Genomic DNA, 26,973 nt, shown 5'->3' with positions numbered 1-26,973 from the left:
TTTGTCTGTCTCTGTTGTGTGTCTGTGTATATGCGTGTGTGTGTAAGAGAGAGAGAGAGAGAGAGAGACAGAGAGACAGAGAGAGAATGAAGATATGACAAAATATAAACTTTAGATTGTAAAATAATAATTAGTCTTTCATGTTATTCGTTTAATTTATTCATGCTTATATCATCCATTTGTATTTCAACCTATTTTGCATTTTTTTTCTATCTACTTATCTATCTTTTTATCTCTATCCTCTGTATCTCTTTTCTCTCTCTATATATATATATCTATATATATATATATATATATAGAGAGAGAGAGAGAGAGAGAGAAAGAGATATATATATATATATATATATATATCTTTCTGTCTTGCTTATTTTCCCTTGTTGACTATTCACAAAATTATGAAGTATTATTCAATGTCACATAGAGAAATAATTATGTAATTTTGTCGAAATACTAATTCTCTCTCTCTCTCTCTCTCTCTCTCTCTCTCTCTCTCTCTCTCTATCTATCTATCTCTAATATATTTTCTCTTGCTGAATGTTGACAAAATCATGAAATATTGAACGTCACATAGAGAGATGATTATGTAATTTTGATAAAATACTAATTTTGTCTCTCTCTCTTTCTCTCTCTCACTTTCATCATTTAAGTTTACCAGCTTTTATGATAATATAATTCTCATAGAATATTTTTAATATTTCTCATCTAATATGGATTAGATTTTATTTGAAATATATAATTGTAATAATTTTTGTAATTATTTTTTTCTTTTTTTTTTTTTTCAGATATAATAGAAACGCAATAGTTGGCGATCATTAAAGTGTGAAAGAAAAAAAAAGAGAAGAAAAGATAAAGAGAGCTAAAGCATGATGAAGAAGGAGAAATACGATGTGCAAAACAATTGCTATGGAAATGGAGTCGATAGGTTCGTATATTATTAAAAAATATTATATTAATTCGATTGATATTCTTAAATGAAGTTCTATGTGAACTATAATAATTATGTGATTTTTAAATAATCGAAGAAATTATTGAGTTACCCTTGTAGCGGTATATCTCGAGCTTCATCCATCGGTTTGATTTTTGTGTCTTTTTTTCTTTTTTTGGTTTTATTTTGCTTTTTTTCGTTTTTCTTTTTATATACATATACATATACATATATATATATATATATATGTATATGTTAGAAGTCAAATATAAATGATTTTGTTTTTACATTTCTAAACAGTTACGTTCCTAAATTCCCTCTTTATTATATTTTATTATAATTTTATAATATTGTACCGCCTGTAAAATATAAACTCGATTTAAAAGAAGTTTATGTGATAATAGAAAAAAAGAAAGAAAAAGAAAAAGATTATTATTTTACCTATGAATAGCAACGATATCGTTAATTTTATTATTTATATTCTATCGTCAGATTTCATCTGAATTTATAAATTTTTTCTTCGGAAAATTTTTTACATACTAAATAGTTAACTCTTCTAAGAAACACTAAAACATTAATTAAAATAACAAATGAATGAATGAATGAATGAATGAATGAATGAATGAATGAATCTTAATCTTAAAATGAATAATTAATGAATAATAAATGAAATGTATATATGAGAAATATTGAAAACTCGATAATAATTATCTTCGACGAAAGATATCAGATTGGTACAAAGTGCTTGTAAATCTTTATTTTTTAATCTTTAATAGATATTTCTGATAAAGAAAATTAGAACTAGATAAAACAATGATGACTGTTAATCAGCTGTAATCCATTGGACTTTGAACTTTTATTTGATTATTCGAAAAAAAAATTGAAGATTTCTCTTTGTTTGTCGATTATTATAGAAAGACTTGAAAATTATTTATTTGTCTTTTTTTTTACCGTTATAATATTTCTTCATTCTAAAAATTATTTTCTTCGAAGAAGTCGAAAGAATGGATATAATAAGAATGCAGTGACACGATATGAATATTTTCAAGATATCTCTTATTAAAATAATTTTTCATTCGTTTTCATAAGTATTTATTATATATATAGATTTGTGTTTTGCATATGTATGCATATATACGATCAAAATTAAATTCTTTTTAAATATTTTATCAACTTATCGATACTTTCAAAAAAGGCAATACAAAAAAAAAATAATAGTAATAATAATAATAATAATAGTAATAGTAATAATAATAATAGAAGAAACAAAAATGTATTCAGATATTGAATCGATCTATGGATCAATTTCATTTCATTTCTTCGTAAAATCATCGAGTAATATATATACATCTAAATGCTTAATTTTTAGTTTATCGTTAAAAAAATAAAATAAATTCAACATTTTTCGAGATTGTAGGCCTAATCACGACATAAAATTCATTTACGATTGACCGTATGTTCTTATGATAATTTTACGATTATCATTTATTCTTTGATAATTTTTCTTTTGTAATTATGATTTTCTTCTTTTTTTTTTTTTTTTTTTTCCACAAGATACACACATAAGATCATGTCAGATTTTATTATGGATCAATGTCCGTAAATATAAAATTTTCTCATAATTTTATCTTTAATTATTCTTTAGAAATTATACATAATAAAATTTTATAATAGAACGGGCTATTCATAAATTTATTATTATTACTTAACTGTGATCATTTTAATTATCTCTAAGTAAAACAATTATTGAATCTACAAATAATAAGGATCTATAATGTGTGATCATTTTAATTATCTTTAAGTAAAACAATTATTGAATCTACAAATAATAAAGATCTGTAAAGTTAAACGTTAAATGCTTTGTGACATTGTAGAATCGTAAAAATTTCAAGTTTTATTATATATATATTATAAAAGAAATATAATGATATTTAAACTATAATTAATTTACTTGATAATTTATTTTGACAAAGAAGATTTATAAAAAAGAAAAAGAAGAAAAAAAGATCAAAAGGAAAAAAAGATAAACGAACATTAACATGTGCATTAAATGCATTGAAACACAATGATCTTGTATTTATAGGAAAAGAAGAAAAATTTGCATGAGAACAATTGGAAATAGTTTTTTTTTCTTTCTTTTTTTTTCTTTTCTTTTTTCTTTTTTTTTTTTTTTTAAAGAGAAAATAAATTTTTTAGTTTAAGAATATATTCTTAATCACGTAGTAATAATGATACGAGTGTTTTAAAACCGACGATTTACTCTCTGCGATCTTTGACCCATTCGTTGTCTAAGCGACCTTTATTCCAATAGCTTACGTTCGCGCTAAAAACACTCTCAATAAATTGACTTTTATTGATAATAAAGGAAATTATTACTTTCAGAAATTTTACGAGCGAATCATTAATAAGTTAAAAATCCATTTCGAATAAATTAAGAAAATAATCAAAACAAACGAGAAACATTTTCTTTCTATCTTTCTCTCTTTCTTAAACGTTATCTTCAATTTTTGTTCTCTCTTTCTCTCTTATTTTTTTTCCTCTCTTTTACTTTAATTAAATGTCTTTTTTTTTTTTTTTTTTTTTATTAGTTTTAAACTTTTTTTTAGTCTTTTATCGTCCTTAGAAATTCATTATAGAATCGTTTCCAACAAAATTGTGGTCTTCCTTGGAATTATAACTCTCATCGTAGAATCCCGCATTGATTATGTCGATTGCGATCAGTAACGTAAAGAAGAACGTGACATTACCTTCTAATTAATTTCTTGAGAATATAAAATGACATTGTGCGGTATAAATTTATGCAAAAATATAAGTATTCTTAAAAGGAAAAAAAAGAGAGAGAGAGAGAGAGAGAGAGAGAGAGAAAATCCATTGAGTTCACCGTTGAATTAACATTTCATGTACTTTTATTGAATGTTAAATAATTAATAATCTGGATCGAATTTGGAAAAAAAAGAAGAAGAAGAAAAAACAAATAAAAAAACAATGAAAGCAGTTATAGTATAATAATTATATCTAAATTAAAAGATATTTAAAATAAAATTATCATATTACGTATTAGTGTCATTAAAATATCGCGTACGGCGCCTATGTGCGTTCAACGTGCTTCCAAGGCCTGCACATTTTTGAACGCTTCAAGTATTATAATAGTTATCCATATAAAAATGGTGTCAATATACGAAATACGATGTAAGAATCATAAGATTTCATTAACCCTGATAACGTAACAAAAATATTTGTCTCTGGTTGCTTAAATCATCGGATTCAATCGAAATAACATGACAATGAGATATCTTAGGACGCGTACGCAATGTATTAACGTAAACAGAAAATGACAAAAGAAGAAAAATAAAAAATAAAAAAAAAAAAATAAAGAAAAGAAAATGGGGAAAAAAGAAAAAATATGAAATGAAATAAGAATACCGAGAAAATAATTTTGTTTATCGTTCATAATTATTTTCATAAATATATATTATATGGACTAGTTAGAAATAATCTTTTTTTATATTTATCGCTGAATCGACGAATAAGACTCGCGGCGACATTGATTATATACTCCAAAAAAAGGAAGTATGTATGTGTAAGTGCAGGATGCGTACATCCTTTTGATTTGAAAGGAAGTAGAAAAAGAAAAAAAAATAGAAATATATACATACGTATGTATATGTATATGTGTACATATATATATATATATATTTATATATGCGTAAGGAAAAGAGAATATATTGATGTCCATTGTAAACGTATAAAAGACAATTTCATTTCGCAACTACTGTGTGAATGTCGTCGAGGAAAAAAAAAAATATAGTTTTTCATAATGAATTAACAGATCTCGAATTTTACTCAATAATCATATCAAATTTGTAATAATTTTTCAATAATTTTTCGTACTCGTATGATTATTTCTTAACACGATTTTTTTCTTTCTTTCTTTTTTTCTTTCTTTTTTTTTTTTTTTTTTTTTTGCTTTTTTTTTTTTCTTTTTTTTTTTTTTGTTTCGCAAAGGAGGTAAATATTTAATCAAATTGCAAAATATTATCGTACATCTGAAAACGGATTTAATTTCATTAATTTTACATCAATATCATTTCAAAATAATTTCAAATTTCAATTAACGCTCGATCGATGATAAATCGATTTATAGTAAATTAGATTCAATTTATTAGAAATAGAAACGAGATAAATTGAAATGAATTCATGACAGAAGGATAAAAACTTTTTATTTTATCTTTTTTCTTTTTTACCTATTATTCGTCAAAATTGATTTGATCAATAGTGAAGAAAAGAAAAGAAAAGAAAAGAAAAAACAAACAAACAAACAAACAAACAAAAGAATAAAAAGAAAGAAAAATATAAACGAAAAGAAATGCTGTACGACATTGAAACGAATTTTCTCTTTTTCCCTAAAACGCTGATCGTTTTTTATGATTGATATTTTAATGCAAATTGTCGATATTTTCGCAATAAACATAAATCGTGAAAAATATTCTCTTCTATTTTCTTTTTCTTTTTTATCGGGGTTTTTTTTTTTATTTTTTGTTTGTTACCAGCAAATCGTATACTTAATATTTAAATGTAATACGGTATATATTACGATGATAAATTTTTTTTTGCATTCATAATGTGTACATTTAGTCACGTTTATATGCTAGTTTGAAAGATGAATAGTCATAGTGACGTAAAATGTTAGAGCAACGAGCTTTCCATTGGATCATAACGGTTTATTGATTATATGAGTATTTTTTAGAAATTGATAGTGTTTAATGAAAAAAAATAAGAATATTAAATGAATTTCGTTAGACTATTGAAATTTTTCAATTTATTTGCATTTCGATAATTACTTACTAAAGAGCTTAAAATATTTTTAAATATTCGTACAGATTTTATATTTTCCGCTTGATATAATATTATTATCGTTTCTTTCTTTTTTTTTTTTTTCCTCTCATTATTTGTGCCCTTTAACGTCTCTCTCTCTTTCTCTCTCTTTATAAGATAAACAATGACGAAATTGAATGAGATTAGTTTAATCTTAAACTGTAAAATATAATATATATTTAAATGAATAGTTTGATACTGACGTACTTAATATTTATGATGCTCGATACGCTTTTCCTGCCTGACTGTTAATTTTTTGAAGGCACATATATATGCTCTTAGTGTCTGATATGAATATTTATTCTTCAATGGCGTATATATATATATATATATATATATATATATATATATATATATGTTAGTTTGTATATATAGTATATATATATATATATATATAATATATATATAAATTCCATTCAGAGTACAAAGATTAAAGACACAACGTTCTACATGATAATATTTTCTTCTTTTTTTTTTCTTTTTTTTTTTTTTTTTATATTCATATAAGAACTTCGTACTTCGTTCAATTGAAGAAGAAATATTCAGATGATATAATATCAAGATTTTATTGTAATTAAGTATTGGAAGCGGAAATGAATAAAAAAGATCTTGTTATAAAGAAAAAACTAATAACGCAGGTGACCTTCTTTCACAAATATAATTCACTATTATTTTCTTGAGAACGTTTAAATGACAATTCTTTTTTTCTTTTTTTTTTTTTCTTTTCTTTTTTTTCTTCTTCTTTTTTTTCTTCTTTTTTTTTTTTTTTTTTTTTTTTTTTTTTTTTTTTTTTTTTTTTTTTTTTTTTTTTTTTTTTTTTTTTTTTTTTTATACACTTGACATTTATTATACGCGATAATTTTTATTGAACAAATCGTTACGAAAAATAAAATTATAATTAATAATAATATTTTTATTATTATTATAAATTGGTATCCTGCAATTAGATAAAATTAATTTCAACTTTCTCTTATCCTTAATTGGATCGTGAAAGCACGATTTTTCATTATAAAAATAAGAAATGAAGTATTAGATCGATTTTATTATAACTGGTTGATCTCTTCTTATTTTATTACAAAAGAGAAAAAAAAAAAAAGAAAGAAAAAGAAAAAGAAAAAGAAGAGAAAAATTTTTTAAATATACGATTTTCGTTGAACTAATTGCAATTGCTTAGAAAAAAAATATTATGATATATAAACGGCGATAAAATAATGAAACGAGGATGTGCTCTTTTCTCTTATCCAAAATTAATAATATGGGATGATAATAATAATAAAAAAGAAAAGAACAATAATCGAATAAATGAGTAAAAAAAAAAAAAAAAAAAAAAAAAAAAAAAAAGGAAAAAGATCGTGATAAAGAAAATGTATCAAGCGTATAAAAAAAAAGAAAAGAAAAAAAAGGAAACATTTTGATACATTTTATATATTATTTTATTACGATTTAAGCACTTTATATATATATATATATATATATATATATATATATATATATATATGAAAAATCACTCGTTCGTTATTCGAAGAGAGAGAGAGAGAGAGTGAGAGAGAAAAGAAAAAGAAAGAATGCAATATTGTCCATTTATATATTTTTCTTTCCTTATTTTTTTTTTTTTTTTGTTTTTTTTTTCTTTTTTTGTTTTTTTATTACTCATACCAATCAAGGAGAAACGATATATAATTTAAATTCATCACGTCGACTTTAACCTTGCCGATGATAATACATGTACTTCTTCTCTTATACATATACTTTTTATCAATATTTGTATTCGGCTATGAGAGCTATCTTCGATCAAAGAAAAGAGAAAAAGAGTACCTACATGAGGAAAAAGAAATAAAATAGTAATATAACAATGGCATGAAAAAGAAAGGTGCGAATGTACATTAATTACATATAAGAAAAGATAATATTAAGACAGATAAACAGACCAGACAGAGAGAAAAAGAGAGTGGGGTTGAGTTGCTGACGACTAGGAGGTGGGGGAAAAAGAGAAAGAGAGGGGTTAGAGGGGGGGAAAAGACGGTCAATGGCGATCAATGTGATACGGCAAGAGCAGAGTGAAACCAGTCAGTTTCAAGACATTGAGGCGCGAATATAATAGTGGAGAGAGAGAAGAGAATATTTCGTTCGTTCCTTTTCTTTTTCCAATATTTTTTTTTCTCTCCCTTTCTCTCTCTCCCTCTCTCTCTCTCTCTCTCTCTCTCTCTTTCCCTTCCTTATTATATTTTTGTTCCACATTTGAATTTTTAATATTCATCGATTTTTTAATCTTCTCTTAATTCGATATCCTATTTAAATCTCATTTTATTTCTTTTATCTTGTTTCGTTTTGTTCCTTTCCCTTTTTTTTTTTGAAATATTTCAAAATATAAATATCGATTAAAATCACAAAGTATATTTTCTTTCCACTTGGTTTTTCTTTTTCATTTTTTTTTTCTTTATTTTTTTTTTTTTTTGTGTTAATATTCGAGTGTTATAATACGCGAGAAGCCATATCGTCGTCGTCGTCGTCGTCGTCATCGTTGTCATCGTTGTCGATATCATCGTCGGTGACTAAACATCACTGGTTTGGTTTATTCTCCGATTAGAGAAAATTTCTCTCTAGAAAGAGAGAGTCTCGCTTGAAAGTGCATCATTCTTTTTGTTTGAGAATCCTAAGAAGAAGGTTTGTCGGACGAGAGATCTTTGTTTCTTAGTGTTACTTATATCAATACTCGGCAACAGATATATAATTATTACAGTTTTGAAACATGTAAGAATTTAATTGATATATATATATGTGTGTGTGTGTGTGTGTGTGTGTGTGTGTGTGTGTGTGTATTAAACAATTTTATATATCTCCACTAGAGAAAGCTTAAAAAGAAAATTTGTTTAAAGTTTTAAAATACATATTAACATTACTTTGGAACATATTTTTATTTTTTCTTTCTAACGTGCATGATTTAATTATGTAGACATATGTAAGGAAACAAAGAAAGAAAATATATATATATATATATATATATATATATAGTAACAATTATTAAATGTAAATTCAAACGGAGATAATTATATCGTTATAAATTTTTATAAATAAATTGAAGTTTTTATTAGCTAACTCTCGCTTAGAGAAATTTGTTAGAAATACGTACATACGTACAAGTTCTTCTTCTTCTTCTTCTTTTTTTTTTTTTTTTTTTTTTTTTTTTTTTTTTTTTTTTTTTAAGTACATTTATCTCCGTAATTAAGAAGTAACGTAGATAAATATTCCGGCAATTTTATATACATTCTATAAAAAAAAATTATCTACGTCAATGAACGATTTCTTTTCACAATGTTACGTTTACAATCGGGAATGTGACTGTACTAGATCGTTGGATTTATTTTATTCCTTTATCATATAAAAGTAATTCTCCGTAGTCACGTTCCCCTAGAAAGCTTCTAACTTACATAATGGTATATAATACTATGTATATAAACTTAAAAAAGCCGATCGTGATAAGAAATTATTAAATAAAATAAATATATTGAAGTTTTCTCTATCTTTTCTTTTTTCTTTTTTCTTTATAACTTTTACTTTTTTTTTTTCTTTTTTTTTTTTTCTATCGTCGTATAAATTCTTTTTAATAGATGAATATGCACGACGAAGATAATTCAATGTTTATTTTTATCGTACGTACAAAAAAGAAAAGAAAGAAATAAAAAAAAAAAAAAAAAAAAAAAAAAAAAAAAAAAAAAGAAGAAGAAGAAGAAGAAAAAAAAGAAATAGAAATGAAAGTAAATAAGTAAGAAAGAAAAGAAAAAGTGTGTATACGATTAATTTCAATGAATAAAATTATAAAAAGAGATACGTATGGAATCAATTTTACAGACGGTGAGAAGAAAGTCGACCAGTCAAAAGGTCAAGTGCATAAAACGGAAAAGAAAGGGAGAAAGAAATATATAATTTTGCAAAATATCTCCTTCTTATTATAATTCAAGGCTGACTTCTTTCTCGTGAAGAAAAAAGAAAGAAGAAGAAAAGCGTATGTGTGCCTGTGTATGCGTGTATATATAAAAGGGTAATATATACATATATATATATTATATATATATATATATATAAAGTTATATATATATAAAAAAAGAGAAAACCAAAAAAATAAATCGCGATGAAGCTCGAGGGAAACTGCTCGAAGGACGACGATGCCAATGGGATATTATTACAATCCAGGAAAAATTCAGCTGTTCGGTTACAAGTTATACCAGCGCCGCCAAAAACTATCACTCATTTACCAAAGAGGCCACCAGTAGATTTGGCCTTCTCTGATCTCGTTTATAAAGTTCGAGAAGGACGCAAAAACAGTAAGTTTTTTTTATTTTTACTCTTTTATTTGTGTATATATATATATATATATTTATATATATTTACAATTTTATTTGTATATATTGGGTTGGCAACTAAGTGATTTTAAATAAGAAGAAAAATTCAAAAGTTTTACTTAAAAATATAATTTTATTCAATTACGTATTGTCCATTTTTATCGATGACCTTTTGTCATCTTTCAGGCAGTGTCATAATTTCATGTTCAAAAAACTTTTGATTTTTGGCAGCAAAAAAGTGAATTAAATGTGATTTTACATCACCAGTGTCATTAAAAATTTTACCATTTAATAAGTTCTGCATGGAACGAAATAAATGGTAATCTAAAGGCGTAAGGTCAAAATTATATGATGGATGTTACAACATATCCCAACCTAATTCCAATAATTTTTGGCGAGCGACGAAAGATGTGAATTACATTATCATGCTGGAAAACAACATCCTTACGATTTGTCAATTCTGACCGCTTTTCTTGAACTGCATCGCTCATTGTTGAACGTTTGAATTAATCCTTTGGTTTTTTGGTAAAAGTTCAAAGTACATAATTCCTTTATAATTTCACCAAATTAATAGCATAATTTTTTTTTTGATGAATCTCAGCTTTTGGTGTCGTCTGGGGTGGTTCATCTTGCATCAACCACGATTTTTTCCGATTAACTTTTTTATAAACCATCCATTTTTCGTCGCCAGTTATCAATCTTTTCAGAAATGGATAAATTTCGTTGCTTTTCAAAAGCGAATCGCAGATGCTAATGCGTAACATCAAATGAATTTTCTTAATCTGATGAGGGATCCATAAATCGAATTTCTTGACATAGCCACGCTGTTTTAATTTTTTTTTTTTTTTTTTTTTTTTTTTGAATGCATGTATGCGATATATTGAGCTTCTTTGCAATTTCACGTGTTGTGGTATGACGATCTGAATCGATAATGACCTCGATATAGATCTCATCAATTTCAATTGGACTGTCAAATCGTTGGACATTTTTTAATGAAAAATTATCAGAACGAAATTTGGCAAACCAATTTTAACACTGGCTTTCTTTCAATGCTTCATTCCCATATACGGCACATAACTTCTTGTTATGTGCTTGCGATGCATTCTTGCCTTTTCAGAAATAATGCAATAAAATATGTCTGAAAAATGTGCGCTTTATTCTTTCATTTTAAAATTGGGTTAAAAACGAAATTAAATAACTGATCGATACAATTTTTTTTTTTACTAAAATAAAGGCGAAACTCCAAACAACAAGAAAACAATATAGATTAGGTGTTTTAAACACATTGACAAAACAAAATAATGAACTAAGACCATTTATTGACAAAATCCGCAATCACTTAGTTGTCAACCTAATATATATATATAAACTTATTAAAATTGCATGGACATAAAGGATAATATATGTACATCGAAAGGAATAAAATAATTGCCGAGAGAACATTGAAGGATAAATATTTATAATATTGTCATATTAATTTTTTTAAACATCGCAAGATTTTTATTAATCATCGCCAGAGCACATTCCCCATACTCATTTATAGTTGAACAATTTTTTTTTTTTTTTAATGGAGAAAAAATGTTCTTTTTTTTATTATTAATATTTGAAAGAATGAATCGATGAAAGCTTATACTTTAAATATTTTTCCATAGACGATTTCTTTTGATATAAGAAACTTGAATTTCATTTTTATTTCTTAAAAGATTGAGGAACGTAGAAAGAGGTAAAGAGAAAACAAAAAGAAAAAAAAGAGGGAAAAAAAAAAGAAAAGAAAGGAGAGAGAGAGGAATGGGGGAAAAAAGAAAACGTATATAGTATTCATCGAATTACATAATTCAAGTTTACTGTCTACTTACCGATGATGTTGTAAGTCGTGTTAGACCGAGATCGCGAACGGAATATGTAATGTAACAAATGATATAGTTGAAAGATCAAAAGGAAAAGTTTTGACAATTGAAATACGTGCCCTAGTTGATCCCTTCCTACGATTGTAGATTTTATTTCAAAATTAAAAGGAAATATTTTTATAAAAGTATATGTTATAATATTCTTTCTTTTTTTTTTTTTCTTTTCTTTTCTTTTTCTTTTTTCTTTTTTTTTTTCTTTTTACTTTTTACTTCATTCTTCGATTTCAAAATCTGTAGTAATACTGATCTGTATTATTTAGTAAAAAAGAAAGAAAAAAAAAAAAAAAGAAATAAAGAAAAAGAAGAAGAAGAAAAGACAAAGGATAAATTGTGAATAAATCGTGTCATAGTTTCTTGTACTCAAGATAAGATGAGCAAAAAAAAAAGAATATAATTCTCTTTCGCAAATTATTACGTTTCCTTTTCTCTTATCAATGCATTTACCGAGAAATCCATATACATACATAGGTAATTATATGGATATAATATATGCATCATAAATAGCAACAGAGAACGTTATTGTTCGATCGTAATTCATCCTTTCTTAGTTCTAAGTCGACCTTCGATTTTCTCTTCGAATTAGAGAGAAGAAAATTTCATTGAACTCGTTGTATATATAAAGATACATTTTTCGATCGAAAATATTTTTCTTTCTCTCTCTCTTATTAACTTTTATTCTTATTAACTATTAATAATAATAATAATAATAATAATAATAATAATAATAATATTAATAATAATAATAATAATAATAATAATAATAATAATAACAAATAATAATAATAATAATAATAATAATAATAATAATAATAATAATAATAATAACAAGAATAAATAATGACAATAATAATAAGTGTAGTAATTTCTAGTTACTAAATCATCAATAGTACAACAGTGTACTACTTACCGATTTAACATGCATACGATCATTGACCTCGATTTTGCAAGAAATCCAGTTATAACATAAACCCGCAAATACGATTAACGATCTATGTGTTAGCTTCGAGAAACTATTGACTCGTGTGATATGTACATCTACTTTTCTATTCCTAGAGTCTTCTTTATCCTCGAAAAGATTTATATTTATATTTTAGATAAGAAGGCTATTAACTCTTTGCTCATTTTACTTTATTTCTCTTTAATTTTTTTCTATTTTATTTTTTTTCTTATGTTCTTTTTTATTTTATTTTATTTAATTTCTTTACTTTTTTCTTCTTCTTCTTCTTCTTCTTCTTTATGTCTTTTTTAGGTTTTCTTTCCTTTTTTCTTTTTTTTTTTCGTTTGAACCTAAATTGAATTACGATTAACGTCGATTAAGTCTTATTTTATTAAGAACTTATACATTTTGTTAATTAGATTTTCTATATATTTGTAAATATTTGATTATCATTAATAATTATATGACATATATGATAAAACTATATGATTAAAATTTAATCGACGGTAATCACGTTTTAATTGATTTACTACCTAAAAATAAATTTTCATAAAGAAAAATTTTATTCACATAAACATCGTTTATTGTATGTTTATTTTATACATTGTATTTTAATTTAATTCATACCTATTTAAGAATCATAATATAAGGAAGAAAAATATTTTAATATAAATCTCATTATTTCTCGAATGATTCGTTCGAAAATAAACATTGATGTAGATTATACTGTGAGAATTGTTAGAATTCAAGAGGAAAAATAATTATAGTTATCAAACAAAGTGCTCGAGATAAAAAAAGATAAAGAGAGAGAGAGAAAGAGAGAGAGAGAGAGAGAGAGAAAGAGAGAGAGAGAGAGAGAGAAAGAGAGAGATAAATAATATGAGTTATCAAAAAATAATATGAAACACTGATGTATCTTTGACCTCCCCCATTTTGTCTGCGATTTGTACAATTTATCAATTTGATGTTAGACACCTTATCCGGAAGGTACAACTATTACAAGATATTAAATTATCCTTAATGCGTTCTAACTTATATTTTCATTTTTATTTTCTGACCAATTATTTGTTTCATGATCAATTTATTTATCGATAATATTTATTTCAAATAAAAGATTATTGTAATGGACTTGAATAAGAAAGAAAAAGAATTGAAAGGTGTTAATTTTCTCTTTGAAAAGGTGTTAATTTTCTCGTTAAAAGATAAAAAGGAAAAAAAAAAAAATAAATAAAAAATAAAAGGAAATAATGTAAAATCATAATAAAAGAAATAAACATTTGTTACTCATCATTACTGCAGAATTATATACATACATACATACATACATATATATATATATATATATATATATATATATATATAAAGAAAAAAAAAGAAGATATTTTTCGCATCGGCTTTGTATTTAATTTTTTTATCAACCTCTGAATTCCTGACCGCATTTTATTTATATCGAGTAGAGTGCATCGATCTTTTATTTCTTTTTGTCTACATCAACGCCATTGTTTTTTTTTTTTTTTTTTTTTTTTTTTTTCTCGAAAACATCTAACAAATTAACTCGTACAATTTTCTCTTGTGTGTTTACAATGTTATTACTTGCATATGTTCAAATACATTCATATTTGTTCAATAGCGAACTGCAATACATGTAACTTATCAGTGTTCCTTTTATGACTTTATCAATTTTTCAAGTTTTTAATCAACTCATTATTGACGAAAGATATTTAATCAACGTGTTGCATTTTTAAAACGCTCGATAAATGAGAGACTATTATTCCCTAATCTCATTAATTGTTTTTTAATAATAGTTTCAATGATTTTTAATAATAGTTTTTGTTTTAATTAAATATTTACGTTGTTAATTTTTTTTTTTTTTTTTTTTTTTTTTTTTTTTTTTTTTTTTTTTTGTATAACCACACGTATGTTCGACGTATTTTCCAAAAATTTACGAGAACTGAGGCAAAGATTCATTTCACAATATATCATTAACAAATTTAATTTCTTTTATTGTTATTTTCGTTATTGTGAAAGGAAAACAAAGAGAAATAAATAATATTTTAATAGTTCTCTTTGTTGTAATATTTGTTTGGATCAAGTATGTAAAATCCTATGATCATTCTAGGAAAATTAATTTAATTAATTAATTCTTCATTGCAATAGAAATTGTGTTAATTGATAATAAATATATAATAATAAATATAATATTGCGTTGTAATTTTGCATTATCTTCTTTCTTATTTTGATTTTAAATGAAGGGGAATGAAAAAAAAAAAAGGAAAAGGAAAAGCAAAAAGAAGAAAAAAAGAAAAGAAAAGTTTTTTCTTTTCTTTTTTTCTTCTTTTTTAAAGAAAACAGAAGAGACTAGAAATACTTAATTTAACAATTGACAATTCTTTCACAATCGATGTACAATATATACGTGCATGTTTGCAATCTACGAAGGAAAAGGGATAGATTGGATTTAAAATCAAAGGAAACTTGTAATTTCCGATGCAATCGTTAATGCAATGTAAAAGAATGTTCAAAGCAAAGAAAGCCACTGAAAAAAAAATTACCTCTAACACGACGCAACACGTTTGCGTAACTTTGAGAAATAAATAAGTAATATTACAAGAACTATGGAGAAATATTTTCAAATGACTATTTGAAATATTTATTTTCTCATGAATAATTTTACATGAATAATTTTATTTGAAAATTAATTCATTGAGAGAAAAAGATTTAATCCATTGATTAAAAAATGTAATTAATAATTAATACAAATTGTGTTAAAAATAAGAAAGAGAACATTAAATTATTTAAAATAATTATGCAATTAGATTCATAATTATATACATATATATATATATATATCTTTTATTTTATTTTGATTGTATTGAATGACTTAAAATCAAAAAATGTATTGTTACACTAATTTACTTCCTCCTAAGGTATTTATTATTACCAAATTGTTCCAATTATTTTTCAGCTGACTAATCATTTTATTACACATTAATTTCCTTTAGGTTTAACTAATGAAAATCTCGTTTATATATAAAAAAAAAAAAAAAATAACTTTACAAAGAACATTTTTGTGAAAGGAAAAAAGTTTTGTTAAGAAAATAGAAAAAAAAAATCAGCAAAATTAATATTAATCGTGTGATATTAGAAATTTTAATATTTTTTAAATGTCAGAAAATCCATTAGAGCGATTGTTGTATTTTTTCTTTCTTCTTTACATAATTTCTTTTTTTTTTTTTTTTTTTTTTTTTTTTTTTTTAAATCATTATTTCGAAACGAAATAGATGTTGTAATAGATAATTTATAAATTAAAAAAAAAAAAAAAAAAAAAAAAAAAAAAAAAACGAAAAAGAAGAAAGAAAAAAAGTATAATTGGCATATTAAATTTGTATATTAAATAAAAAATAAAAATGAAATAAAATAAAAAGAGAATTGTATAATTATCCTCGTTAATTTTTTTTTTTTTTTTTTTTTTTTTTTCTTGATAGAATTTTCTTTCAGTGTCGATAATAACAGTTGGTAATTGTTTTGTTCGATCGACGCCATTAAATTTATTAACGAATAAAACGGAATGATGCGTTCATTTATCTGGACTTTGTTCTGCTTATTCAACGCTGTTTGTTCGATATCCGGAACCATGAACGTTAATAATCATACGTCACAATGAAAATATCATATAACGTTTGCACCATATGTGCATATTAATAAACTCGCATTGATAATAATAATAATAATAATAATAATAATAATTATTATTATTATTGTTATCGTTAATAGGATTATTATTATTATTACATTGTTAACAGAAAACACGTTCGGTAATTACATTTCATTGTAACGTAATATCTCGAAGTAATTTACTATCATTTTATTCCGTGTTTATCTTTCAAAATTATTTATATTATTATCTGATTTGGTATTTAAAAATTATTATTTATATTAATATTTCATATTTTTTATTTCAACAGTACAATTATATTATTGTGTTCTCTCTCTTTCTCTCTCTGTCTCTCTCTCTCTCATATTCCTATTAATTAATTAATATTTATTTTACAGATGTAAAAACAATCTTAAAATCTGTAAGCGGAAGACTCCGTTCTAGCGAGTTAACAGCCATTATGGGACCATCAGGTGCTGGAAAGTCGACTCTTTTGAATATACTCACTGGATACAAGTGAGTTAATATTTATTTATACGTTTCTATATATTATTTCAGGATGAAATAATTTAATTAAATGAATTAAAATATTTATATTCGGACACGTGATATATAACTACTATCTCCATGTTACATATTCTTATGTTTCATTCGATGATTTTTTATTCTTTGTATTAATTTCTTTTTTCTTTTTTTTTTTTTTTTTTAATTTTTTAAACACACAATATAAAGTACAAAATTATTCTATTCGTAGTGATGTATAAACTGTGTAACTTGCGAAAGTAGCATCGTAATCAATCGAATTATGTGTTACGTTACACACGCGATGTACTTACGTTAGATTATATATTGTAACAAAAAAAAAAAAAAAAAAAAAAAAAAAAAAAAAAAAAAAAAAAAAAAAAAAAAAATGTGACAAGAAAGAAATAATTTATTTTATTCGGCCGTCTTCATATAACATTTCATTGTTTAGAAGTTTAACTTTTATAAGATATTTTTTAAAATATTTTTGTTGTACAACAAGATCGTTCGGTCAAGGTTTTACATCTGGGTTACTGATGAATAAGTAAACTTACACGAGAATTCGATTTTACTTATTTTCTTCTTTTTTTGTTTTTTTTTTTTTTTATTTTTGTTTTCATTCTTTTCTTTTCTTTCTCTTTTCTTTTTCTTTTTTCTCCTATAAGTACTACTTTTACCTTATATTTACTAGAAGAGAAATCATTTCACTTTCTTCATTTTCTCTACGATTATATAAATAACGGAATGTGGAAAAGAATAGTTTTTGTTAGTAAGAATTTTTATTTATTTATTTATATTTTTCTTTTTTTTTTTTTCTTTTTATCCTAATAGTTACTTTATCGAGAGATGAAATAAATTTTCCACTGGATATGTATTAAACAAATAGATTTTTGAATTGTTATTCGCCGCGCCGTCGTATTTTTATGATAAAATCATTAACATTTTAAATGGTACATAATTTAATTTTATCTTTCCTTTTTTCTTATTGCTTTCTTCATTTTGTTATTTTTTTTTCTTATTCATTTTTTTCTCCCCCTTTTTTTCTTCTTCTTTTTCTTTCTTTTGAAAAAAAATATTTTATGTACACACACGTAATCCCGTCTATCCTCTTACTAAAATTTATTTCTATGGCATTCGTACATTTAACTAAGTTATTTATATTCATCATTTGCATAAACACGCGTACTACGAGATTCTAGGATCAAGACCGAGTGTCAAGGTTTTTTCATTTTATCGAGAATGATCCAAAAGAAAAATTAAGTTTTCTGTTTGTCGTTCATCTTTTTCTTTTCTTTCAAATAATTTTTCTTCAATTTTTATCTTTTAGTTTTAATACTTTCAATAAAAGGGAAAAAAAGAAAAAGAAATAAGAAGATTCATTCGTCAAATACGAGAGAAGAATTATAATCCTTCGTCTAATAATATATATAATAGAAATTTTTCCATAAATATATATTCAAGTACAATTAAATATCGTATGATTAAAGATAAACAATGATAAATTTATACATAGAGAATTATATAAAATTCGATTTTGAAATAGTATAGAGAAGTATTACATTTCGTTAAAAAGGTACTCTTTATCGTATTCTTAAAAGATAAGGGACAAGAAAATTAGATAAAAGTTTTATCATCGTTTCTATTTTTTTTCTTTTTTTCTTTCCTTTTTCTCCTTTTTTTTCTGCTTTATTTATAATTTAGGAAAATAGGTTTCTTTCTTTGATCGACTTATAAATATCTAATGTAATACATAGATTTCATTATATTATGAAAGTAAAATAAATAGATATAGATAGATAGAGAAAGAAAGAAAGAGAAAGAGAGAGAGAGAGAGAGAGAGAGAGAGAGAGAGAGAGAGAGAGAGAGAGAGATATTAAACGAGTTTTATTCCTAGTCAAATTATTATTGATGGAATTATAAATGTTATTATCAACTTTGAATTTAATTATATATCATTCTTATGAATTATTCATTAGAAGCTATTCTTATTTTTTTTTTCTTTTTTCCCTCCCCTTCCTTTTGTTTCTTTTCTCTCTTTTCTTTTGTTTTTTTTTTTCTAATCAGTATCATGCATTCGAATGGACTTTAAATTATCTATCTTTGCATTCTTAAGATTTAATAATTATTTATTATACTTTTGATTGGAATTAATTTCATACTTATTAAATAAACGGTTAATGATAAATTATTAATGAATAATTAAATTAAAAATTAATTATATTTTCAGATCGGCAGGAGTAGAAGGAAGTATAACGATGAATGAACAAGAAAGGAATTTAAGTGTCTTTAGAAAACTCTCTTGCTACATCATGCAAGATAATCAGCTTCATGGCAATTTAACTGTCGTCGAAGCTATGAAGGTCGCTGCAAGTCTTAAACTTGGTAAACACGTTCCAAAAGACGAGAAAGAAGAAGTGGTGCGTATAATAAATAAATTAATTTGTATATTATTATAATTTTCTAGTCTTTGAATAATGTAGTTAAATTATTAATTTAAAAAAAAAAAACATATATGTATATACATATATAAAATTAAATAACATATTTATTGTAGAAACTTTGCATTTTTATTATTATAAAGGCTATTAATAAATCTAATTAAGTATTTACTAGACAAAATGTCAAGTTAGTTAAATATATTATAATATATGCATATACATACATGTATGTGTGTGTGTGTGTGTGTGTGTGTAATCAAATGATATATTAATATATTATAAGAATTGCATAACTCTTTAAATTTTAATAAATTCAATTATTTATTGAAATAACAATAAAAAATATTAAGTTAATTAAATCTATTATAATAACTATATTATTTAAGGCAAATATAATAATAGAATTTATAGAATAAATTTTAATATTTAATTATTAATTAAATAAATAAAAGTTAATTTATTTATTATTATGAACACGTTGTATGCTTTTTTGTTTTTTTTTTTTTTTTTTTTTTTTAGATACAAGAAATATTGGAAACACTCGGTTTATCCGAGCACAAACATACTATGACCTCAAACTTAAGCGGTGGTCAAAAGAAAAGACTTTCGATCGCCCTTGAACTTGTCAATAATCCTCCTGTTATGTTCTTCGATGAACCCACGAGGTAATTAATTTAAGTATTAATAAAACTTTTGAATATAATTATTAAATAAACGAATTTAATCTGAAAATTATTTTGAATGATATAAAAATAGATTCGAATAAATTCAAAATAAAAACTTTAAGGAATTCGAAAGTACATATTCATTTTTACTTTTGCAAATAGTAGTTCATGGTCTTCTTAACATTTTTAGTGAATTATGACCTATTTACTTCTCATTATTTATCAAAATGTATATATATATATATATATATATGCATTCACAGACATATCGTATTAAAATTAATTTAATTTTATAATTCATGACGAACGAATCTGAATTTCAAGATCCTCATTTCTACTTGAGAACAACCAAGCCAGTCAGTGAAAGTTTGACATTAATATCCACTTTTTGATACGATAACTCTCATTCACTTTCTCTTCCACACAGTATAATTTTGGTGTTTTCAAAACTAGCAATAAGCAGACATTGCTTTAAGCAATTCTTTTCTCTTTTTTCTTTCTGTTTTTTTTTTTCTGTTTTTTTTCTTTATTTAATATTTCGGGTAAGTTGATCGTTGTTTTTCTCCCATCGGAAAAAAAAAAGATATTTTAGTCGTGAACATATATGCACAAGATCAAAAGATCTTTAAACGTCTTTCTTCTATTCTTTTTATTTACCGTTATGAGAGGAAACATAAATGAACGGATGATATTATTTCGGAGATCATTGTTTGTCCTTGAAAAAAGAAAAGAAGAGAAAAGAAAAAAATAAAAGAAATAGAAAAAAGGAACATGAGTTTTGTTTTTTGTTTAAGTTTATTATTACTATTATTATTATTATGTTAATTATTCTATTTATTATTCTAACCGATCGTGCAACGATTTGGTTTTATCAATGATTATAAATTTTGATTAATCTAAGATACGAAACAAAAAGATCCTTAATAACTTTCGATAAATAAATTTTATATAATAATAATAATTTATTATTTGATTCTACAGTGGATTGGATTCGTCATCTTGTTTTCAATGTATATCCCTCTTGAAGACATTGGCTCGTGGTGGAAGAACAATCATTTGTACGATTCATCAGCCAAGTGCAAGATTATTCGAAATGTTTGATGCTTTGTACACCCTGGCCGAAGGTCAATGCGTTTATCAAGGATCTACATCTCAGCTGGTACCATTCTTAAGAACAATTAATCTCAATTGTCCAAGTTATCATAATCCAGCATCTTTCAGTAAGTAATTTTATCGGATGATAAATAATCTTGTTTTAAAAAATAAAAAAAAAAAAAAAACAAAAATGAAAATAAAAATAAAAAAAAAAAAAAAAGATTTATGATTGTTAAGTCGACTTAATCAATTTAATAACGAAAATTTTATAGTAATCGAAGTCGCTTGTGGGGAATACGGTGATAATTTGAAAAATTTGGTGAACGCGATAAAAAATGGAAAATATGATATACGCGAAGGTCATCCATTTCCTGATATTAAAAATGATGGTTTGAATAATAGCGGAGCGAACTCGAGTTTCGAGAAGGACATAGAAATAATTGGGAATGTACGAGAAGTGGTTAAAGATAAAAATGATGTCAGTAATATCGAGGAAAAATTTCCAGAGAATGAACAAACAAAGGAAGTTAATAACGGTGGAATTATTCCAAGTTATGCCACGAATGACATTATCAAGCAAGGTACATTGAACGTTTTCCATTTCATCCATTACTTATATATATATATATTTTTTTTCCTTCTTTACCTACGAGATAAACACTTACTTACGTATTTATTCATTATCAAGAGTTTTGTTTTCATCATTTTTAATTTTTCTTTAACCCTTTGAGTGCTGAGAATACTCATGGTCTATGCAGTCCGTACGGACGGCGCACGGCTGGCGCTAACTATCGCCGAAGACTGAATACTTTTTCAGAATGTTGGACTATAGAAACAATTGCCGAACCTATACATTTGATCATAGTACATTGATCATTTTAGCCAGACGCGTATTTGCGTCCATAATCCATACTGATAGCATCTGCCGAGCGCGTATTTGCGTCCATAGTCTATATCGATAGCTTTCGCTGGACGCATATGTGCGCTCATAGCACTCAAAGGGTTCAATATTATATTTCATTAAAATCTAATAATATACTCATACCATTATTTTAATAACAGCTAACGATGTAACGATATCTATTTCTAATGAAAAAGATAACGTCAATGCGGCACTTCTCAATAATACGATCATCGTTACACCGGAAAGATATCCTACCTCAGAATTCGTACAATTCTGGATCGTTTTAAAGAGAACGTTACTTTTCAGTCGAAGAGATTGGGTAAGTTGAAAAAGTGGGAGGGGTGGTGGAGTGGGGGGGAAAAAAAAAAGAAATAAAAGAAAAATAACAAAACGTTTAATAATAAATTACTTAAATTAATTAATATTACATGCATGCACATTAATAATACATACGTATTATATATTTTGTTAATGTCTTTTTTTTTTTTTTTTTTTTTTTTTTCTTCTTCTAGACTCTGATGTATCTTCGTCTATTTGCACATATTCTGGTAGGCTTTTTGATAAGTGCCCTTTATTATGATATCGGTAATGATGGTGCTAAAGTACTAAGCAATCTTGGATTTTTATTCTTCAACATGTTATTCCTTATGTACACGTCCATGACAATTACAATTTTATCCTGTAAGTTAATTCTCGATAATTGATCTTCCATTTTATTGGATTTAATAGAAAGAAAAAAAAAAAAAAAGCATTTGACTGATCGAAATTCTTATTGTTATTACAGTCCCGTTAGAACTTCCAGTACTTCTCAAAGAAAATTTTAACAGGTGGTACTCCCTGAAAGCGTATTATTTGGCCATCACTTTGTCGGACATACCTTTTCAAGTAAATCAACGAAACTTTTTTCATTTATCAATACACTCGTTATATCCCGGAACAGAAATATTATCCAACGAGAAGAAAATTAATAATATTAAAATATAAAAATATTAATAATATTATTATTATTATTATTATTATTATTACTAATTTGTATACGTTATATATATCGATCTCTTTTTCCAGGCCATCTTTTGTATAATTTACGTAACAATCGTTTATTTCTTAACGAGTCAACCAGCCGAAATGATGAGATTCAGCATGTTCCTAAGTGCCTGCCTGTTGATATCATTCGTCGCACAATCTGTAGGTCTCGTAGTTGGTGCTGCCATGAATGTACAAAATGGCGTATTTTTAGCGCCAGTAATGTCAGTACCGTTTCTACTATTTTCGGGTTTCTTCGTCAGTTTCGACGCTATTCCTGTTTACCTTAGATGGATAACCTATCTTAGTTATATCAGATATGGTTTTGAAGGAACAGCATTAGCCACTTATTCATTTGCACGAGAAAAACTCAAATGCTTCCAGGTAATAACATTTTATTAATAATTAAATTAATTGATTTATTTATTAGTATATTTTTAATAATCATTAAAATTTATAGAAATGGGATATAAAATTGTCAATGAGAATTTCTTCTTCTTTCTGTTTCTTTCCTTTTTTTTTTCTTTTTTCTCTCTTTTTTTTTTTTTTTTTTTTTTTTTTCTTTTCTTTTCCATTAATGCAGATCATTGATTATTTATTCTTTCATTCTCAGTCGATTACGATTATGTTAATCCAAAGATATAATTTGTTTTGATAGACTATCCTTATATTGTTATCATTAATACGTCGACGAATGATTCATCATTGTTGTTCTATTTATTACACAGGTATACTGCCACTTTAAAAATCCAGAAACAACGTTGGAGGAACTCGACATGCTTGATGCTGATTTCACTTTGGACATTCTTGCACTTCTTTTGATATTCGTTATTCTACGAATCGCTGCGTATCTATTTCTCCGTTGGAAATTAAAATCAGCCCGATAATAATTATTAAATTTATCAATTGTATTTTCTTTCAAATTCACGATCTCGACGGTAGTCTAAAGATTAAGAAAGAAATACATTCCTCGTTCTACGATAAAAGATCGGAAGATCGATCAATGTGACTTTGTTACCAATGGTATCGAATATATTTCGAATTTATGAATAATTATATTTTGACGATCTTTTGATTCGCTTGCCGATACTTCACGTAGAAATGTAAAAGATAATCTACTGTGTGTAATGAACGAGAGAAAATCGTGCCGAAATGAAATCGAGAAAAATATAACAATGAGATCAATAACCGTTTGATTGCAAATGCCGTATCATTGAGAGATTTTTTATACGATACGTACAACAGCCTGTGATCTTTCTATCTAGATAAATATCATATTAACAAAATTTTAAGTCTATCTTAAAAAATTTTTGAAATATATATTATATATACATATATATATTTCTTTTTTTATTTGTTTTCTCTCTCTCTCTCTCTCTCTCTCTATATATATATATATATGTATATATGTACGTATATATATTTATCTATATAATAAAACTATAAACTGGTCAATAATTGTCCAAACGTACGAAATTACTTCATAACTAATTTTAGATTAACGAAAAAGCTGGTTTGCTGCAAAACGGTTAAAAAAAATTAATGCAAAAAGAAAAAAAGAAAGAAAATAGAAAGAATGAAACGAAGAAGAATTCTTCAAAATGTTCAATCTCAAAGTTTTCACGCAGAAAAAAATTATCGTTTAGCTATTCTTCTTTCTCCATTTATTATATTATACCACTCTAAATCTATAAAATAATTTATTTATCTTTTAGTTTCTAATTATTCTATAAATGACGGTGGTTAACTATAAGTCATGTGCTTCTTTTATTCAGGGTACTATATATCTCTCTAATGTTATTATAAATTTATTATTATTATCGTTATTATTATTATTATTGTTATTGTTATTATTATTATTATTATTATTATTATTATTATTATTATGATCGCTAACATTATTTTTACTATAATTAGATTTTTTATAACAAATTGATTATGAATGTAAATTCTGAATTTATATGTAAGTCATTATGACCATAATGAAATCATGATCATTTGTCAAAGATCATTTGTTAACAAAAAAATAGATAGAAAAGAAACGTATGATTTTTTCTTCTCTATCCTTCATTTTTTTATGTTTTTAATAATTGTCACTCATAATTCATGAATGTAATCTAGGCGTAGCATTGCCATAAAATGACCTTTCATAGTCGATAATAATAATTATTATACCGTGGTTGTTTATGCAAATGTGTAGTTTTAATGAGGAAAAAAAACAAAGAAAAGATAAAAGTACACTTGAGATTTGGACAAATATTTATTATATCATGTATTATAAAAATGTATATTTTATTCTGCATTATTTATTGTGGATATATTTACATATTTACTAAATTACATATTTACATATTTTACTAAACTAATATGTATGAATATATTCACGAATATAGACATTCTTTTTAAAAAGTAATTATATATATTATAATATTATCTGCAAGCAGTAAAAGTTAAGGAGTACATATTTTTAATATACTATCACTTCTATTTTTATTTAATGAATTTTCATTGTTATATCCATTTAAATTATCCAAATATTCGAATAGAATAATTTTAGTAATTATGATTTACATATTATTACTTCACTTTTATTTTCTTTCTTTCTTTTTTTTCTTCTCTGTTGATTAATTTATGGCTGTGAGTGTATGAATCCAAAATTTCGCGATAATGCGTATCTTCTCAAAAGTTTAATCTCTTCACATTTGATTCTAATTATCAAGAGAAAAAGAAAATATATAAAAGATCCTTAGCTTACACTATTAACACATATAATTTTTCTAGATTAATTGTACACGATAAGAGAGTTAAATATTCGTATTCGTATGCTGATATATATTGTGAATCTTTCATTTTTTATATTATAGCTTAATATATGACAAATAACTTTAATTACGAAAAGACAAATTGATTAACAAAAAATAATTCAGATTATTAATCTAATCTTTGAGAAAGATTAGAAGGTGAGAAGTTCTTTCAACGTAAATAAATATTTATATTTCATATATTAGAGGAATAAGAAAAGAACGTGAATTTATGAGACAAATAATGTCGATTGAAAAAAAAAAAAAAAAACAAACAAATATATATATATATATATATAATACATAAAAGATATTTATTCTGGCAATCGTGGCTAACCAAGAGTGATCATGTTACATATATATGCATGTACATGCACTTTCGTTTCTAAATTTTTTTGTTTTTTTATTTTAGAAAAATGTGCATAGAAATGATAATAAAAGTTCATAAAAAAAATAATCACGTGTGTATTTTTGTGTGTATGTATGTACATATATTAGTACATATTTGATATTAAAAATATTTCGTAAAGGTCACAATAACTTTATAACAATTAATTACTCGATTAATGTGATGCAATTAAATATTAATAATAAGGAAATATGTGGAACATTGTCCTAATTTTTTATAACAATATAAAAATAGTTTAATAAAAATTAAGAAAACAAAACCTAATGATATTGACAAAAAAAATTATATAAAAGAAAATTATCAATATGAAATATTTTATCATGCTTATATATCTTTATAATTAATTATTAAATCACATGATATTTGATATATAATATATAGATAAAATCGTAAATAGAAGATCTTTATGCATCTAAGATATATAAATAATTCATCGACTACGTTATTATACTTGAGAATTTTCCAAAAATTATTATA

General features: G+C 24.6%; 1 protein-coding gene across 17 annotated transcripts in view; it reads left to right on the top strand.

Annotated features, from left to right (window-relative positions):
• LOC124953183 (ATP-binding cassette sub-family G member 4) overlaps positions 1 to 26,387 on the top strand; it is a 29,847-nt gene extending 3,460 nt beyond the window's left edge. For 6 of the 17 annotated variants that reach the window (XM_047504180.1, XM_047504183.1, XM_047504181.1 and 3 more), the window contains exons 2-13: positions 783 to 922; positions 9,992 to 10,122; positions 17,038 to 17,155; positions 19,389 to 19,578; positions 20,119 to 20,264; positions 21,246 to 21,484; positions 21,632 to 21,940; positions 22,422 to 22,582; positions 22,776 to 22,944; positions 23,048 to 23,148; positions 23,329 to 23,670; positions 24,015 to 26,387. In XM_047504180.1, coding sequence (XP_047360136.1) covers positions 864 to 922; positions 9,992 to 10,122; positions 17,038 to 17,155; positions 19,389 to 19,578; positions 20,119 to 20,264; positions 21,246 to 21,484; positions 21,632 to 21,940; positions 22,422 to 22,582; positions 22,776 to 22,944; positions 23,048 to 23,148; positions 23,329 to 23,670; positions 24,015 to 24,173 — 2,124 coding nt within the window. In that variant the 5' untranslated portion in view covers positions 783 to 863 and the 3' untranslated portion in view covers positions 24,174 to 26,387. Of the gene's footprint in view, positions 1 to 781; positions 923 to 7,856; positions 8,552 to 9,649; positions 9,840 to 9,905; positions 10,123 to 17,037; positions 17,156 to 19,388; positions 19,579 to 20,118; positions 20,265 to 21,245; positions 21,485 to 21,631; positions 21,941 to 22,421; positions 22,583 to 22,775; positions 22,945 to 23,047; positions 23,149 to 23,328; positions 23,671 to 24,014 lie in introns of those variants that run through there. The other 11 variants (XM_047504187.1, XM_047504190.1, XM_047504189.1 and 8 more) reach the window with 6 other exon arrangements.
• The last annotated feature ends 586 nt before the right edge of the window (positions 26,388 to 26,973 follow it).

Source organism: Vespa velutina, chromosome 11 (genome assembly GCF_912470025.1).
Source record: "Vespa velutina chromosome 11, iVesVel2.1, whole genome shotgun sequence".
NCBI lineage: Eukaryota > Metazoa > Arthropoda > Insecta > Hymenoptera > Vespidae > Vespa > Vespa velutina.
This window is presented reverse-complemented; position numbering and strand designations above follow the sequence as displayed.